We start from the raw sequence: 16,565 nt of genomic DNA on the forward strand, positions 1-16,565 counted from the left end.
TAAGGTGGCAAGGAACACAATGCTGCTCATCTGTGGTGTGCTGGGTTTCCATCCTGCAGCTAAAGACCCTGTGTGTATGTGCTCATCTTACCTTCATAGACTTCTCTCCTACTGCTGGAGGATCACACAGCACCGCACAAGGGGGAAGTGTAGGGAGGAGGGAAGTTTCTAAGGCAACACTTCCTGTGTAAACAAGCAGCAGTGCCGATCACAGCTCAGGCACAGCTGCTATGAGGAGAAAGAAAATGACTACAATATAAGATCACAATGATTCCTCCCCAGCACAAATGCCAGTATCGTTCACTGCACAGTGCCTGGATCTGACTGGCTGCTGCTCAGTGCTCTTACTCACTAAAGCTTTGGGGGCAACTGCCAAGCCGAACTCCAGCACTGCAGTGTTCCACATCACATGTCATACACAGCCGCAGCCCACACTCTACTGTGCTTTAGCTCCTGCTTGACCCACACATGTGTTACACATACAGTGTGTCTGTGACTGCAGTACAGTAGTCCAGCCTAGTCAGTGTGTGTGCGGGGCTAAGGCTACCGGCATCCCCACAGCCCTACCAATCACATAAATATAACATTTTGGGGCTAGCTAAAATCACTCAGTGTGTAATAGTGGGTGGGGGCTAAGGCAGCCGCAGCCCACAGGGCAAATGCCCGGTATGCCCTAGGGTCAGTCCGGGGCCTGCACACCAGGAATATAAACAGATCACTGACAGAACTGCTAAATGTTTCACACTGCAGTGGATCCGTGAATGCATTATGTAAAACCGCAAATACATATAAACAGAGTACAGTGAATTTCTGATTCAACGGTATTGACTTGAATATTCAGTTTCTCATAGGACATATCGGATCTCATCAATTGAATCAGAAATGCATTTGCGGTTTTACATAATGCATTCACGAATCCACTGCAGTGTGAAACATTTAGCAGTTCTGTCAGTGATCTGTTTATAGCTACACGAGTTGCAGCCCACTGTCAGCCAAACATCTTGCATTTACAGAAGCTGCGGCTAAAAATGAAACAATGAGAAATTTTTAAATAAAAATAAAATATAAAGAATAACGTTATGTAAAATCAAACAAAAAAAAAAACGATGCAATAAAAGTCTGACATTTTTTTTGTTTTTGAAGAGAAAGTTTTTTAAAAAAAACATTTGAATAAGTAAAATAGTATATAAATTATTATGCTTACAAAATCTAAAAAATCCAGAGAGCTAACTTAGTCAGATTCAGAGCGCAATTGACTAATAATAGCTGAACAGTGCACTGACAAGCCGGTCTCACACAGCTGTCATTCAGTGAAAACGGCTGCAGTGCAACTGAACAACTAAATCTATGAAGCTCGTTCACAAAGTTAATGAGAACGAGCTTCATAGAAGCTGCAAAGAGTTTCCCTTTTATGCGCATGCTTGGAAGTGAAGGAGTGAAGCAGGGAGTGCGCATACAGTCTATATAGACAACGCGCGTTACAACATGGCGGCTAGCACCACATTCAGTAGGCGGTGGTTTAGGGGTAATATTGGAGCTGAAAAATAATTGAGCAGATGCTAGGAAAATAAAAAAAGTAAGCAACAATGTTTAATATAATACAAAAAGGTTTTAATAAAAAGTTAATCACAGAAAAAATGATGGTGTTTAGGTTCCCTTTAAGAATCATTCACCTGAGAAATCCACCTTAAGAAACAATCACCTGGAAACATATTAACCAATGAGAAGGAAGTAATGGCTTTTTAAATCCAAGTTCTGGCAGCAACTGATATCTTGATAAAGCCCACACACATGGGTGAAACGCGTAGAAGTTGAAGTTGCCTGTTACCAGAACCGAACCCACTAGGTACCTAGTATTTACCCGCGCGTATTAACGCTAAGAGCGGGTGCCCATTCACCTCGAGGATCGTACTTACGAAAATCCAGACTGCTTGTCACAAACAGGGAGCTGTGAGTATTGGAAGCAAAAGATAACAGCTCATCAGATATTCACACGCAAGGAGCGGCGTACCTCTGCCGGTTACCTCCCCACGGAGGGAGTGGAGAATCCTGTGCCAGAGGATAGGAGCTGCAGCACACAAAGCGGCCCACACGCAAGGAGCGTGTTATGATTAAAGACCACAGTCTCTGAGATACATCACAGCGATATCTGGATACAGTCGCTGCAACTTTCTGTGAGTTAAAGTTATATATATAACCAAGCAAGGATACAAAGTGTCGTAAATAAGGAACATTTTATCGCTTTTATCCAGTATATTAATTTTAATCACAGTGATAAGTCTTGTATGCAATAAACCATACAACCAAAGGGATTTCATCTGTTGAAAATTTATAAGGACTATAAAGACTGTCCATTATATCCAGGAACAAACTAATTGATTTTAAGGACTCAAACATTGATCAATGCAATTTTAAAAGCGCTTATTATAATATATATTTTTATATCAGGGTGGTATTCCTACAGCACTAGTTAAAGATATTGTATCTAATTTTAATTTATGTGTCTTTAAATGTTTTCATATATTGTTTTATGAATTTATGTATTGCACAAATCAGGGATTATTTCCACTAGTAAAAGATTGACAAAATTCACCGTATTTGATTTATTCTTTGTTTTGATATAATCTTAATTAATTAGGTGTGTTAAGTATACCCAGCTTATTAGCGCCCTCTCAATCGCCATATTGTTTGTCCATTTTCTATCTTGAGGAGATAGTGGAGAGTGGCTCAGGTATCCTTTTTAGATTTTAAGCGCTGACAACTCCTGTGCTATCTTACATTTAGTGCCAGCAATGGGGTCCAATGTCGCCCCCACATATGCCAATATTTTTATGAATATATATGAGGAGAGGGTTGTATATACCAGTATAACCTTTTTTACAGTATGGACAATGCTGGTTTAGGTATATAGATTATATTTTTGGCATAAGGGGGGGGGGGGGGTGACATCGACTCCCTGCTTGAGTTTGTGGCTTAACTCAACATTTCCACAAGACATATTAAATTCAGTAGCCTTTTTGGATACTAATGTGATCAAGAATGGGAGGAAATTAAAAGTAGACCTCTATAGAAAAGACAGTGATAGAAATAGCCTGTTGAGATATGAGAGTGCCCATTCCCTACCTTTGATCAAAAATTTACAGAGGAGCCAACTCCTTAGGGTTAAAAAATTGTCTCGGATGAGGATAGTGCAAAGATTAGACTACGAGAGATGGGAAATCTTTTTCTGGGGGTTTTCCTGAGCAACTTGTTCAACAGCAAATTAGAGCAGTTAGTGTAAATTCCCAGACATTCTATCCTTAGAGGAATGAAGCCTAAAGACAAACAAGATACTAAACGGATGGTGTTTGTCTCGCAATATAGTCCCCTGAGTAGAGATGTGAATAGCATCATTAGGAAACATTGGTCTATTATTAAAGATCTTAACCCCCAAATTAGAGAATTTTAAGAACCACCGATGCCTGCATATAGGAGATGTAGAAACGTGAAAGATGAACTAGTAAGAGTAGACTTAGGCCCTGAGAGAAAGATGATTCAGACACATATTTCTACCCCTAAACTAGGATGTTTTCCATGCCTTGGTTGTTGTAATTGTAATAATATTATCAAAGATGACACCTTTATTCATCCACTAAATGGAAGGAAATATAAGATCCCTGGTTTCTTTACCTGCAACTCAGAATATGTAATCTATCTTGTTAAATGTCCCTGTTCGAAAATTTTCATAGGTGAATCCACACGCAGGATAAGGAATAGAATTATGAACACAAATCCAATATACGTTGTAAAAATAGGGATTCACCGGTGTCTAACCATTTTTTACAAGCAGGGCACACTATATCTCAATTGAGATTTCAGGTAATCGAACAGATTAAGAGACCTAGGAGAGGGGGTGATAGACAAAAAATCCTAAAATGTAGGGAGACTTATTGGATCTATACCCTTCAGTCTCTCATCCCTCTAGGGATGAATAGGAAAAACAAAATTTATGCTTACCTGATAAATTCATTTCTCCTGTAGTGTGGTCAGTCCACGGGTCATCATTACTTCTGGGATATTATCTCCTCCCCTACAGGAAGTGCAAGAGGATTCACCCAGCAGAGCTGCTATATAGCTCCTCCCCCCTACGTCACCTCCAGTCATTCGACCAAAGGACCAACGAGAAAGGAGAAGCCGAAGGGTGTAGTGGTGACTGGAGTATAATCCAAAAAATTTTTTAGCCTGCCATAAAAAACAGGGCGGGCCGTGGACTGACCACACTACAGGAGAAATGAATTTATCAGGTAAGCATAAATTTTGTTTTCTCCTGTTAAGTGTGGTCAATCCACGGGTCATCATTACTTCTGGGATACCAATACCAAAGCAAAAGTACACGGATGACGGGAGGGACAGGCAGGCTCTTTATACGGAGGGAACCACTGCCTGAAGAACCTTTCTCCCAAAAACAGCCTCCGAAGAAGCAAAAGTGTCAAATTTGTAAAATTTGGAAAAAGTATGAAGAGAAGACCAAGTTGCAGCCTTGCAAATCTGTTCAACAGAAGCCTCATTCTTAAAGGCCCAAGTGGAAGCCACAGCTCTAGTAGAATGAGCTGTAATTCTTTCAGGAGGCTGCTGTCCAGCAGTCTCATAGGCTAATCGTATTATGCTACGAAGCCAAAAAGAGAGAGAGGTAGCCGAAGCTTTTTGACCTCTCCTCTGACCAGAATAAACGACAAACAGGGAAGACGTTTGACGAAAATCCTTAGTTGCCTGTAGATAAAATTTCAGGGCACGGACTACATCTAGATTGTGTAGCAGACGTTCCTTCTTCGAGGAAGGATTAGGACACAAAGATGGAACAACAATCTCTTGATTGATATTCCTGTTAGTGACCACCTTAGGTAGGAACCCAGGTTTAGTACGCAGAACTGCCTTGTCTGAATGAAAAATCAGATAAGGAGAATCACAATGTAAGGCAGATAACTCAGAAACTCTTCGAGCCGAGGAAATAGCCATTAAAAACAGAACTTTCCAAGATAACAACTTGATATCAATGGAATGAAGGGGTTCAAACGGAACACCCTGTAAAACATTAAGAACTAAGTTCAAACTCCATGGCGGAGCAACAGTTTTAAACACAGGCTTGATCCTAGCTAAAGCCTGACAAAAAGCTTGAACGTCCGGAACTTCTGACAGACGTTTGTGTAAAAGAATGGACAGAGCTGAAATCTGTCCCTTTAAAGAACTAGCAGATAACCCCTTTTCTAAACCCTCTTGTAGAAAAGACAATATCCTTGGAATCCTAACCTTACTCCATGAGTAACTCTTGGATTCGCACCAATATAAGTATTTACGCCATATTTTATGGTAAATCCTTCTGGTAACAGGCTTCCTAGCCTGTATTAAGGTATCAATAACTGGCTCAGAAAAACCACGTTTTGATAAAATCAAGCGTTCAATTTCCAAGCAGTCAGCTTCAGAGAAGTTAGATTTTGATGTTTGAATGGACCCTGGATCAGAAGGTCCTGTTTCAGAGGTAGAGACCAAGGCGGACAGGATGACATGTCCACTAGATCTGCATACCAAGTCCTGCGTGGCCATGCAGGTGCTATTAGAATCACTGATGCTCTCTCCTGTTTGATTCTGGCAATCAATCGAGGAAGCATCGGGAAGGGTGGAAACACATAAGCCATCCCGAAGGTCCAAGGTGCTGTCAAAGCATCTATCAGAACCGCTCCCGGATCCCTGGATCTGGACCCGTAGCGAGGAAGCTTGGCGTTCTGACGAGACGCCATGAGATCTATCTCTGGTTTGCCCCAACGTCGAAGTATCTGGGCAAAGACCTCCGGATGAAGTTCCCACTCCCCCGGATGAAAAGTCTGACGACTTAAGAAATCCGCCTCCCAGTTCTCCACTCCCGGGATGTGGATTGCAGACAGGTGGCAAGAGTGAGACTCTGCCCAGCGAATTATCTTTGATACTTCCATCATTGCTAGGGAGCTTCTTGTCCCTCCCTGATGGTTGATGTAAGCTACAGTCGTGATGTTGTCCGACTGAAACCTGATGAACCCCCGAGTTGTTAACTGGGGCCAAGCCAGAAGGGCATTGAGAACTGCTCTCAATTCCAGAATGTTTATTGGAAGGAGACTCTCCTCCTGATTCCATAGTCCCTGAGCCTTCAGAGAATTCCAGACAGCACCCCAACCTAGAAGGCTGGCGTCTGTTGTTACAATTGTCCAGTCTGGCCTGCTGAATGGCATTCCCCTGGACAGGTGTGGCCGATAAAGCCACCATAGAAGAGAATTTCTGGTCTCTTGATTCAGATTCAGAGTGGGGGACAAATCTGAGTAATCCCCATTCCACTGACTTAGCATGCACAATTGCAGCGGTCTGAGATGTAGGCGTGCAAAAGGTACTATGTCCATTGCCGCTACCATTAAGCCGATCACCTCCATGCATTGAGCTACTGATGGAGCTTAAATTTAAAATTTGAAATATCTGAATCCAGTCTGTTTGGATCAGAACCGTCACCCACAGAATGAAGTTCTCCGTCCTCATGTTCTGCCGCCTGTGACGCAGTGTCTGACATGGCCCTAATATTATCAGCGCACTCTGTTCTCACCCCAGAGTGATCACGCTTGCCTCTAAGTTCTGGTAATTTAGCCAAAACTTCAGTCATAACAGTAGCCATATCCTGTAATGTGATTTGAAATGGCCGCCCAGATGTACTCGGCGCTACAATATCACGCACCTCCCGAGCGGGAGATGCAGGTACTGACACGCGAGGCGAGTTAGTCGGCATAACTCTCCCCTCGTTGTCTGGTGAAATATGTTCAATTTGTACAGATTGACTTTTATTTAAAGTAGCATCAATACAGTTAGTACATAAATTTCTATTGGGCTCCACTTTGGCATTAGCACATATAGCACATGTATCTTCCTCTGAATCAGACATGTTTAACACACTAGCAATTAACTAGCAACTTTGAAATGCTTTTTCAAGTAATTTACAATAATATGAAAACGAACTGTGCCTATAAGAAGCACAGAAAAAATTATGACAGTTGAAAATAATTAAGTTATAGCATCAAATCTTTGTAAGAAATATACAATTTTAGCAAAGGATTGTTCCCATTAGCAAAGGATAACTAACCCTGGCAGCAGAAAAAATACACAAATAAATGTTTTTTATCACAGTCAACTACACTCTTCACAGCTGTGCTGTGATGATTACCTCCCTCAAAAAAAGCTTTGGAGATCCCTGAGTTCTGTAGAGATGAACCGGATCATGCAGGAAGAAAATGAACCTCTGACTGAGTTTTTTTGATGCGTAGTAAAAGCGCCAAAAATGGCCCCTCCCCCTCACACATAACAGTGAGAGAGATCAGTGAACTGCTTTAATTTAAACAAAATTATTGCCAAGTGGAAAAATAGTGCCCAAAACATTTTTTCACCCAGTACCTCAGAGAAATAAACGTTTTTACATGCCAGCAAAAAAAAGTTTAACCTCAATAAATTAATTGTTATTTAAAACCTATTGCAAGTCCCTGCAAATTAGGTTAAGTCTATGCATACAGTATAAATCCAGTGAAGTACCATTCCCCAGAATACTGAAGTGTAAAATATACACACATGACAGCCTGATACCAGCTACATCTACTGCATTTAAGGCTGAGTTTACATTATAACGGTATGGCAGGATTTTCTCATCAATTCCATGTCAGAAAATAACAAACTGCTACATACCTCTTTGCAGATTAATCTGCCCGCTGTCCCCTGATCTGAAGTTTACCTCTCCTCAGATGGCCGAGAAACAGCAATATGATCTTAACTACTCCGGCTAAAATCATAGAAAGAAACTCAGGTAGATTCTTCTTCAAATTCTACCAGAGAATGAATAACACACTCCGGTGCTATTATAAAATAACAAACTTTTGATTGAAGGTAATAAACTAATTAAATCACCACAGTCCTCTCACACATCCTATCTATTCGTTGGGTGCAAGAGAATGACTAGAGGTGACGTAGGGGGAAGGAGCTATATAGCAGCTCTGCTGGGTGAATCCTCTTGCACTTCCTGTAGGGGAGGAGATAATATCCCAGAAGTAATGATGACCCGTGGACTGACCACCCTTAACAGGAGAAATAGACTGGAATGTCACTTTGTAAATGTTATATATCTGTAATTAGATTTATACTGTTTTTTTCCAGGTTAAACTTGTACTGTATATAAGATGAATATTACTGTGACCACTAGATGGAGTTTAGGGCATATGTGTATACAACATGATTAAGGTCAGGTGCTGACCTGAAAAGTTGTATTTGTTCTATGTGTTGTCTCAAATAAAAGGATATTGAAGTTTACAGACTGGTGCTGCTACTCTCTATTCACTGTTTGTACTTGGGGTATGTGCAAGGACCCCTGTAGCGTACACCCTGTGTTTGCAGTAAGTGCTGGGCCAACTTTTCTCTTCTTTTCACGATAATAGGCTACCTCAGGATCAGAAAGTGGTGCTATAAGCTAAAAGAGTCAAAAATGAAAATTACAATGAAAAAAACTAATTAAAACAAAAGGAATACACGTTTCAGCCCTTGTAAAGCCAAATACGCATCTCATGTAACGTGTAAAGCTTTCTGAGGGACTTGTTAGCGTTTATTCTTAAAGTTATTTGAGAAGCCTGCTCCTCCTACTTCAGAGGCATGCTGAAATAAATTTAAGTTGCTAGAAACCAAAGAACAGACCGGTGCACAGGGGATTTTTTTTGTGCCATGTTCCACAGTGTCGAAAAAGAAGCAAGTAAAGAAATAATGTTATTTTTTTATTCCAGAAACATGCGCTCTCGGGTGTTGTATCCTGCTTGCCAGCCTTAAGGATGTGTTGGGTTATATTTTTACGACGGATGAGTAAGTAAGGCTTTCTTTTTTTCAATCTTGATGGAGAACAATGTTTTATGTGTTTTATTGCAAGGTATGCATCTCTCCTTCCTATCCAGAAACCTGCATATAGACAGATAACAAAATGTATGCTTACCTGATAAATTTCTTTCTTTCCGGCCATGGAGAGTCCACAATGTCATTCCAATTACTAGTGGGATATTCAACTCCTGGCAGGCAGGAGGAGGCAAAGAGCACCCCAGCAAAGCTGTTAAGTGTAATTTCCCTTACTAATAATCCCCAGTCATTCAGCTAAAGGCAAATGGAAAAAGAAGATACAGGTAAAAAAGGTGCCTGAGGTTTACTCAAAAAAACTGTCGAATTAAATTAAAAAGAGGGCTGGGTCGTGGACTCTGCATGTCCGGAAGGAAAGAAAATTATCATGTAAACATACATTTTGTTTTCTTTCCTATGACATGGAGAGTCCACAACATCATTCCAATTACTAGTGGGAACCAATACCCAAGCTAGAGGACATGGAATGAACAGGGAGGGAGAACAAGGCAGGAGGACCAAAACAGAAGGCACCCCTGCTTAAAGAACCTTTCTCCCAAAGGAAGCCTCAGCCTGAGGCAAAAGTATCAAATTTGAAGAATTTAGAAAAAATATGCAAAGAGGACCATGTTGCCACCTTGCAAATCTGCTCCACAGAAGCTTCATTTTTGAAAGCCCAAGAAGAGGAGACAGCCCTAGTGAAATGAGCCAAAATTCTCCTAGGAGGCTGCTGTCCAGCAGTCTCATAAGCCAAACGATCATACTTCTTAACCAGAGGGAAAGAGTGGTAGAAGTGGCCTTCTGACCCTCACGTTTTCCAGAGAAAAAAACAAACAGGGCAGAAGATTGCCAAAAATCTTTAGAAGCTGGTAGGTAAAAATTTAGAGCATGCACAACATCCAAGTTATGCAAAAGATGTTCCTTATGGGGGGCGGAGCCAGCTAGCTTTCAGTGCAGACGTGTAAGACCAGAGCTCCTGCCATAATTAAGCAAAAATAAGCAACATCCAAGTTATGCAAAAGACGTTCCATATGGGGGGCGGAGCCAGCTAGCTTTCAGTGCAGACGTGTAAGACCAGAGCTCCTGCCATAATTAAGCAAAAATAAGCTAAAACTTAATATTTCTACATAGAAAATTGCATTAGACCATCCTTGCTACTAAGTGATCAGTCGGACTATCATTGATGTGCCCACAGAAGCTGTGAATAGTGGAAGTTGGGGGACTTGGGTGTGCTCTGGCATTGGGCCCTTGGGCCGAGATCGTCAAAATGGATGTTTTCCCCTTACTACGACTGAACCCTCATCCTGAAGGGTAAGCGATGGCGGCCCAGGGTCGCTAAGGTTATAAGAATTGCTAGCGGCCAGACATGGACATTGGACCTGCTGCCTGAAGTGAGACTAGCCCTACGCGGCTCTACGCAGCGTTACCACCTGCACTGTTCATATTCTTTTAAGTGTCAGTATGACGGATCTACATAGCGCTGCACGGGCCTTGCTGGAGGAGTTTGAGTCTGCAATCCTGACCAAATTCGATAGCCTCCTCATGAAAATGCAGTCTGCTGGGGCTCGTGATTCTGCTGCCGCGCAACCTAACTTAAATTCATTGCCTAATAAGATTAGTCTGAACGGGCTCACGGCTGGGTCTCCTGGGCGTGGGTCACTTACTGAGGACTGCCTTACCCGCTCCATGTCTCCCGGGTCCCCTGATTTTGAGGCTAGTGAAGTGGAGCCCGGGAGGTCACAATGTGCTGTGGACTTACAGGTAGAAAACGCTTGGCGCTGCCTGCTCCAGGAGCTTAGTACGGGTCTGCCATCTTGGGCTTTGCAAAGGCTCTTGTTTGGGAGTCTACTTGTGATTGAAGCTGTCTTAACGGACAATGTGGAGTCTGGATGTGCAGCCTTCCCACTGGTTTGTAGGACTGGAGTGGGCTGAAGAGAGACATTGGATGCAGAATTGAGTTGCAGGACATTAACGTTTGTAGATGTTGGTGTTTAGTGACTTTAATTTTACAGTCTCTTAGAGTCCAGTTGCTGAACGGTGTATACTGTTTTTTATGATGCCCTTAGGCTAATTCAGTACTGCGCCCTTTGTACAGGATAGCAAGGCAAAGGTCACGTGTGAAACTAAAGGTTATGGGAGCGCTGCATATACATTATACTTTTAGTAACCCTCTAAACTAGTAATTGTGTACTTTATGTAGAGTCCCAGATGCTTAGACTTATTACATTCCGGTTAGTGAATTAAAATGGCCAATTTTACCCTGTATATAGATGCTCAATAAATTTACCATCTCTAGAGCCCTTATTCAGCGTTTCCTTGCACTTTTTTCCTTTTTTTTCCCACATGTAACTATAGTGAGTTAGCTCTATTAATTTTACAGTAGCCCCTTCTGATAATATATCTTATGTGGAGGTGAGCATTTGCACCAAATATAATTTAGGTTGCATGGATTATCCAAGGAAGGGGTCTTCATTATCAGCCCTGAATCCGCCCCACCCCCTCACTGTATGGTAAGGGATAACTGGCTTACCCTCCATACTCCCTATATGACAGAGTTATGTAGTCTCTGTCCTGTTCGTAGAGCCTCTGTTATGGTTTGTTCCTGCATGTATGTAAGAATGGCTCTCCGGATTTCACTATTGAAAGATGTATTACGACTATTATCATGTGCTCCAAAGACTGCAAACTGTTTATCTCTGCAATTTTTTGTATAGATGTTAGCCTAGGTATATACTTACTGTATCTGACTGATTTGCTGGTAGGATGCTTCAGAGTTAAAGGGGTCGGGGTAACCAACCTAAGTGTTTCTCATGTTCTTCACAGAATGAGATCCTGATGAGACGTATAAAAATGAAAAGTGGCATTGAGTATTTTAACTAGAATTTAGATGCATATGGTTACCTATGGGCGAAATATTTGCTCCTGTCCCAGCATAATATGATTGAACTTGACTATGATTGATTGTATTCTTTTACCTATTAATACCTAGCCTTATTGGGGTAACAGTTAAAGAAGCCCTATTTTTCTGATACAATATCTAGTATGTGTATTCCCAATGTTGTTATGTTTAAGTTTGCCTTCTCCTTCAATTCTACTTCTAGTTTTCCGGACCTATCCATGGTCCTAGCAGACATATGAAGGAGTGAGTAAGTATAGGCCTTGAATGGGCCTGTATCATTCAAAAGCCCTCTGATTAGCAAATTAAATTTATTGGGGTCCAAAAGTGGCCTCAGGTGTCTTTGGGGGAAAAAGAGGGCGCTTGTGGATTTGCTCCTCAATCCCTATTCATTTGAGCTATGTTTCACCTTGGACATGCAATACAACCGTTATGATAAGGGATCTATCCTTATATATGTTCTTGTGTATTTCTTATGTCCATGATAATTGTTTGTATATTTACTATTTGTCATGAGTTTGCTTGAGCAAGCGGTTTGCTGTCTCTGTAAATGTTATTCCCTCAATAAAAAACCTCTTAAAAAAAAAAAAAAAAGACGTTCCTTATGAGAAGGATTAGGACAAAAAGAAGGAACTACAATTTCCTGATTAATGTTTCGATCCGACATCACCTTAGAGAGAAAAAACTATTTAGTAGGAAGGACAGCCTTATCTGCATGAAAGATAAGGTATGGGAAATCACACTGCAGAGCTGAAAGCTCATAAACTCTGCAAGCAGAAGAATATAGCAAGGAGAAATAAAATGTACCAAGATAACAATTTGATATCAACAACATGCATCGACTCAAACAGAGCCTGCTGTAAAACTAAAGAACTAGATTAAAACGACAAGGAACAGTAACAAGTATAAACACAGGCCTGATTCTGATCAGGGCCTGTACAAAAGCTTGAACATCTGGGAAGTCTGCCAGACGTTTGTGCAAAAAGTATAGATAATGCATAAATCTGACCCTTCAGAGTACTGACTGACAAACCTTACTCCAGACCATCCTGAAGAAAAGATAAAATACAGGGAATCTAAACCTGGCTCTAGGAAAAACCCTTAGAGTCGCACCAATAAAGATATTTATGCCATAACTTTTGGTAATCTTGCAAGTAACAGGTTTGCAAGCCTGAAGCATAGTATCAATGACCGCTTCAGAAAAACCATGTCTAGACAGAACAAGGCATTCAATCTCCAAGCAGTTAGCTTCAGAGAATCCAGGCTTGGGAGGAGGAAAGGACCCTGAATTAAAAGGTCCTTCCTCAGAGGTAACCTCCAAGGTGGAAGAGATGACATCTTCACCAGATCTGCAAACCAGATACTGCGAGGCCAGGCAGGCTCTATTAGAATCACAGATGCTCTCCCCTGCTTGATACGAGCAATGACTCGTGGAAAGAGTACAAACGGAGGAAATAGGAATGCTAGACCGAAACATCACGGAGCTGCTAGGGCATCTATCAGTGTGGCCTAAGGATCTCCTGACCTTGAACCATATTTTGGAAGCTTGGTGTTCTGACGAAACGCCTTTAGGTCCAACTTCGGAACCCCCCACATGAGGGTTATCCTGGAGAAACACCTCCGGGTGGAGAGTCCACTCCCCAGAATAAAGTCTGCTCAGAAAATTCGCCTCCCAATTTTCCACTCCTGGAATGTGAATGGCAGATAGGAGACAATTGTGAGCTTCCACCCACTCAGAATGTGAGTCACCTGCTTCATAGCCAAGGAACTCCAAGTTCCTCCCTGGTGGTTGATGTAAGCCACTGAGGTGATGCTGTCCAAACGGAATCTGATAAACCTGACTAAAGATAATGGAGTCCAAGCTTTCAAAGGCATTGAAAATTGCTCTCAACTCCAAGATGATTATGGGGAGAAAAGACTTCTCTCAAGTCCACAGGCCCTGAGCTTTTAGAGAGCCCCAAATTGCTCCCCAGCCTAATAGGCTGGATCCAAGCCAGATTTCCTGAGAAATCAACCAAGAAGAGAGTCTCTTGTCAGGGAGTCCAGATTTATCCTCTGTGATAAGTCTGAATGGTTTTCTTTCCATTAAATGAGCATGCAATGCTGCAGGGTATGCAAATGGAACCGAACAAAAGGAATGACGTCCATGGAAGTCACTATAAGACCAAAAGACAAATGGTTTTCACCTGCTACCCTTTGAATTTTTGCCAACAGGCTTTTTAATTATTGAATTAATAAAGTATTTTATTTTTAACATACTTTCAATTTTTTTTACTCTGCTTGTTGCTGCCACAACCTTTTTTCTTTTGTGCTGTATCACAGCAGCGGAACCGGATGCTAACAGCGGCGTGCACCCCCAGTGCTCCACTGCTACTTCCCTCTCACACACTTCCGGTTGAGTCACAAGCCGGTTTGGGGCTTAGAGCGGTACGGCATTCGTGGATCACTATAAGACCAATCACCTCCATGCATTAAACCACTGTTGGATGAAAGTCAGATTGGAGAGGAAGACCAGTAGCAAAAAGATTGAATTTTCTGATGTCCGTAAGGAAAATCTTCATGGATAGGTAAACTATGATTGTCCCTAGGAAACACAGTCTTGTAGCTGGAACTAGAGAACTCTTTTCCAGGGTAGGTCTGGAGAACGGTTTGTCAGTTAGTTCTCTGAAGGATCAGATTTCTGCATTATCCTTTTTGTTACATTAGTGTCTGGCAAATGTGCCACATGTGTGATCGTTTTGTCAGGCCCTGGTTAGTATCAGGCCTGTGTTTAAGTCTGTTGCTCCTCCTTGGAGCCTTAACCTTGTTCTTAATGTGTTGTAGCAGGCTCCTTTTGAGCCATTGCATTCCATAGATATTAAGTGATTATCTTGGAAGGTTTTATTTCTTTTTTCTATCTCTTCTGCTCTGAGAGTTTTGGAACTCTCGGCTTTGCAGTGTGATTCGCTTTTCTTATATTTCATGCTAATAAGGCGGTTCTTCGTACAACGGTGGGTTTTCTTCCTAAGGTTGTTTCAGATAGAAATATAGGCTTTGCAGTGTGATTCGCTTTTCTTCTGCTCTGAGAGTTTTTGAACTTTCGGCTTTGCAGTGTGATTCGCTTTTCTTATATTTCATGCTAATAAGGCGGTTCTTCGAACAACTGTGGAAATATAGGCAGGAGATTGTTGTTCCTTCATTATGTCCTTATACTTCTTTTCATAAGGAACGTTTGTTGCACAACCTGGATGTTGTGCATGTTTTGAAATTCTCCTACAGGCGACTAAGGATTTTTGCCAGTCCTCTGCACTGTTTGTTTCTCAGAAGAAGATGTAAGGGTCAGAAAGCTACTATTACTTCTTTCTTTATGCTTGAGAAGTATAATCCATTTGATTATGAGGACTGCTAGTCAGCAGCCTCCTGAGAGAATTACAGCCCATTCCACGAGGGCCGTTTCCTCTTCTTTGGGTCTTCGAAAAACATAATTTATGCTTACCTGATAAATTCCTTTCTTCTGTAGTGTGATCAGTCCACGGGTCATCATTACTTCTGGGATATTACTCCTCCCCAACAGGAAGTGCAAGAGGATTCACCCAGCAGAGCTGCATATAGCTCCTCCCCTCTACGTCACTCCCAGTCATTCGACCAAGGACCAACGAGAAAGGAAAAGCCAAGGGTGAAGTGGTGACTGGAGTATAAATTAAAAAATATTTACCTGCCTTAAAAACAGGGCGGGCCGTGGACTGATCACACTACAGAAGAAAGGAATTTATCAGGTAAGCATAAATTATGTTTTCTTCTGTTAAGTGTGATCAGTCCATTACTTCTGGGATACCAATACCAAAGCAAAAGTACACGGATGACGGGAGGGATAGGCAGGCTCTTTATACAGAAGGAACCACTGCCTGAAGAACCTTTCTCCCAAAAATAGCCTCCGATGAAGCAAAAGTGTCAAATTTGTAAAATTTGGAAAAAGTATGAAGCGAAGACCAAGTTGCAGCCTTGCAAATCTGTTCAACAGAGGCCTCATTCTTGAAGGCCCAAGTGGAAGCCACAGCTCTAGTAGAATGAGCTGTAATTCTTTCAGGAGGCTGCTGTCCAGCAGTCTCATAAGCTAAACGAATTATGCTACGAAGCCAAAAAGAAAGAGAGGTAGCGGAAGCCTTTTGACCTCTCCTCTGCCCAGAGTAAATGACAAACAGAGAAGACGTTTGTCGAAATTCCTTAGTTGCCTGTAAGTAAAATTTTAGAGCACGGACTACATCCAGGTTGTGCAGTAGACGTTCTTTCTTTGAAGAAGGATTTGGGCATAAAGAAGGAACAACAATCTCTTGATTGATATTCCTGTTAGTAACTACCTTAGGTAAGAACCCAGGTTTAGTACGCAGGACTACCTTATCCGAATGAAAAATCAAATAAGGAGAATCACAATGTAAGGCTGATAATTCAGAGACTCTTCGAGCCGAGGAAATAGCCATTAAAAATAGAACTTTCCAAGATAATAACTTTATATCAATGGAATGAAGGGGTTCAAACGGAACGCCCTGTAAAACATTAAGAACAAGGTTTAAACTCCATGGTGGAGCAACAGTTTTAAACACAGGCTTAATCCTGGCCAAAGCCTGACAAAAAGCCTGGACGTCAGGAACTTCTGACAGACGTTTGTGTAACAGAATGGACAGAGCTGAGATCTGTCCCTTTAATGAACTAGCAGATAAACCCTTTTCTAAACCTTCTTGTAGAAAAGACAATATCCTAGGAATCCTAACCTTACTCCAAGAGT

General features: G+C 41.6%; 1 protein-coding gene across 1 annotated transcript in view; it reads left to right on the forward strand.

Annotated features, from left to right (window-relative positions):
• LOC128642779 (multidrug and toxin extrusion protein 1-like) overlaps nucleotides 1-16,565 on the forward strand; it is a 585,931-nt gene that overhangs the window by 433,926 nt on the left and 135,440 nt on the right. The window contains exon 13 of the mRNA XM_053695580.1: nucleotides 8,808-8,883. Coding sequence (XP_053551555.1) covers nucleotides 8,808-8,883 — 76 coding nt within the window. The remainder of the gene's footprint in view (nucleotides 1-8,807; nucleotides 8,884-16,565) is intronic.

This window comes from Bombina bombina, chromosome 12 (assembly GCF_027579735.1).
Source record: "Bombina bombina isolate aBomBom1 chromosome 12, aBomBom1.pri, whole genome shotgun sequence".
Classification (NCBI taxonomy): Eukaryota; Metazoa; Chordata; class Amphibia; order Anura; family Bombinatoridae; genus Bombina; species Bombina bombina.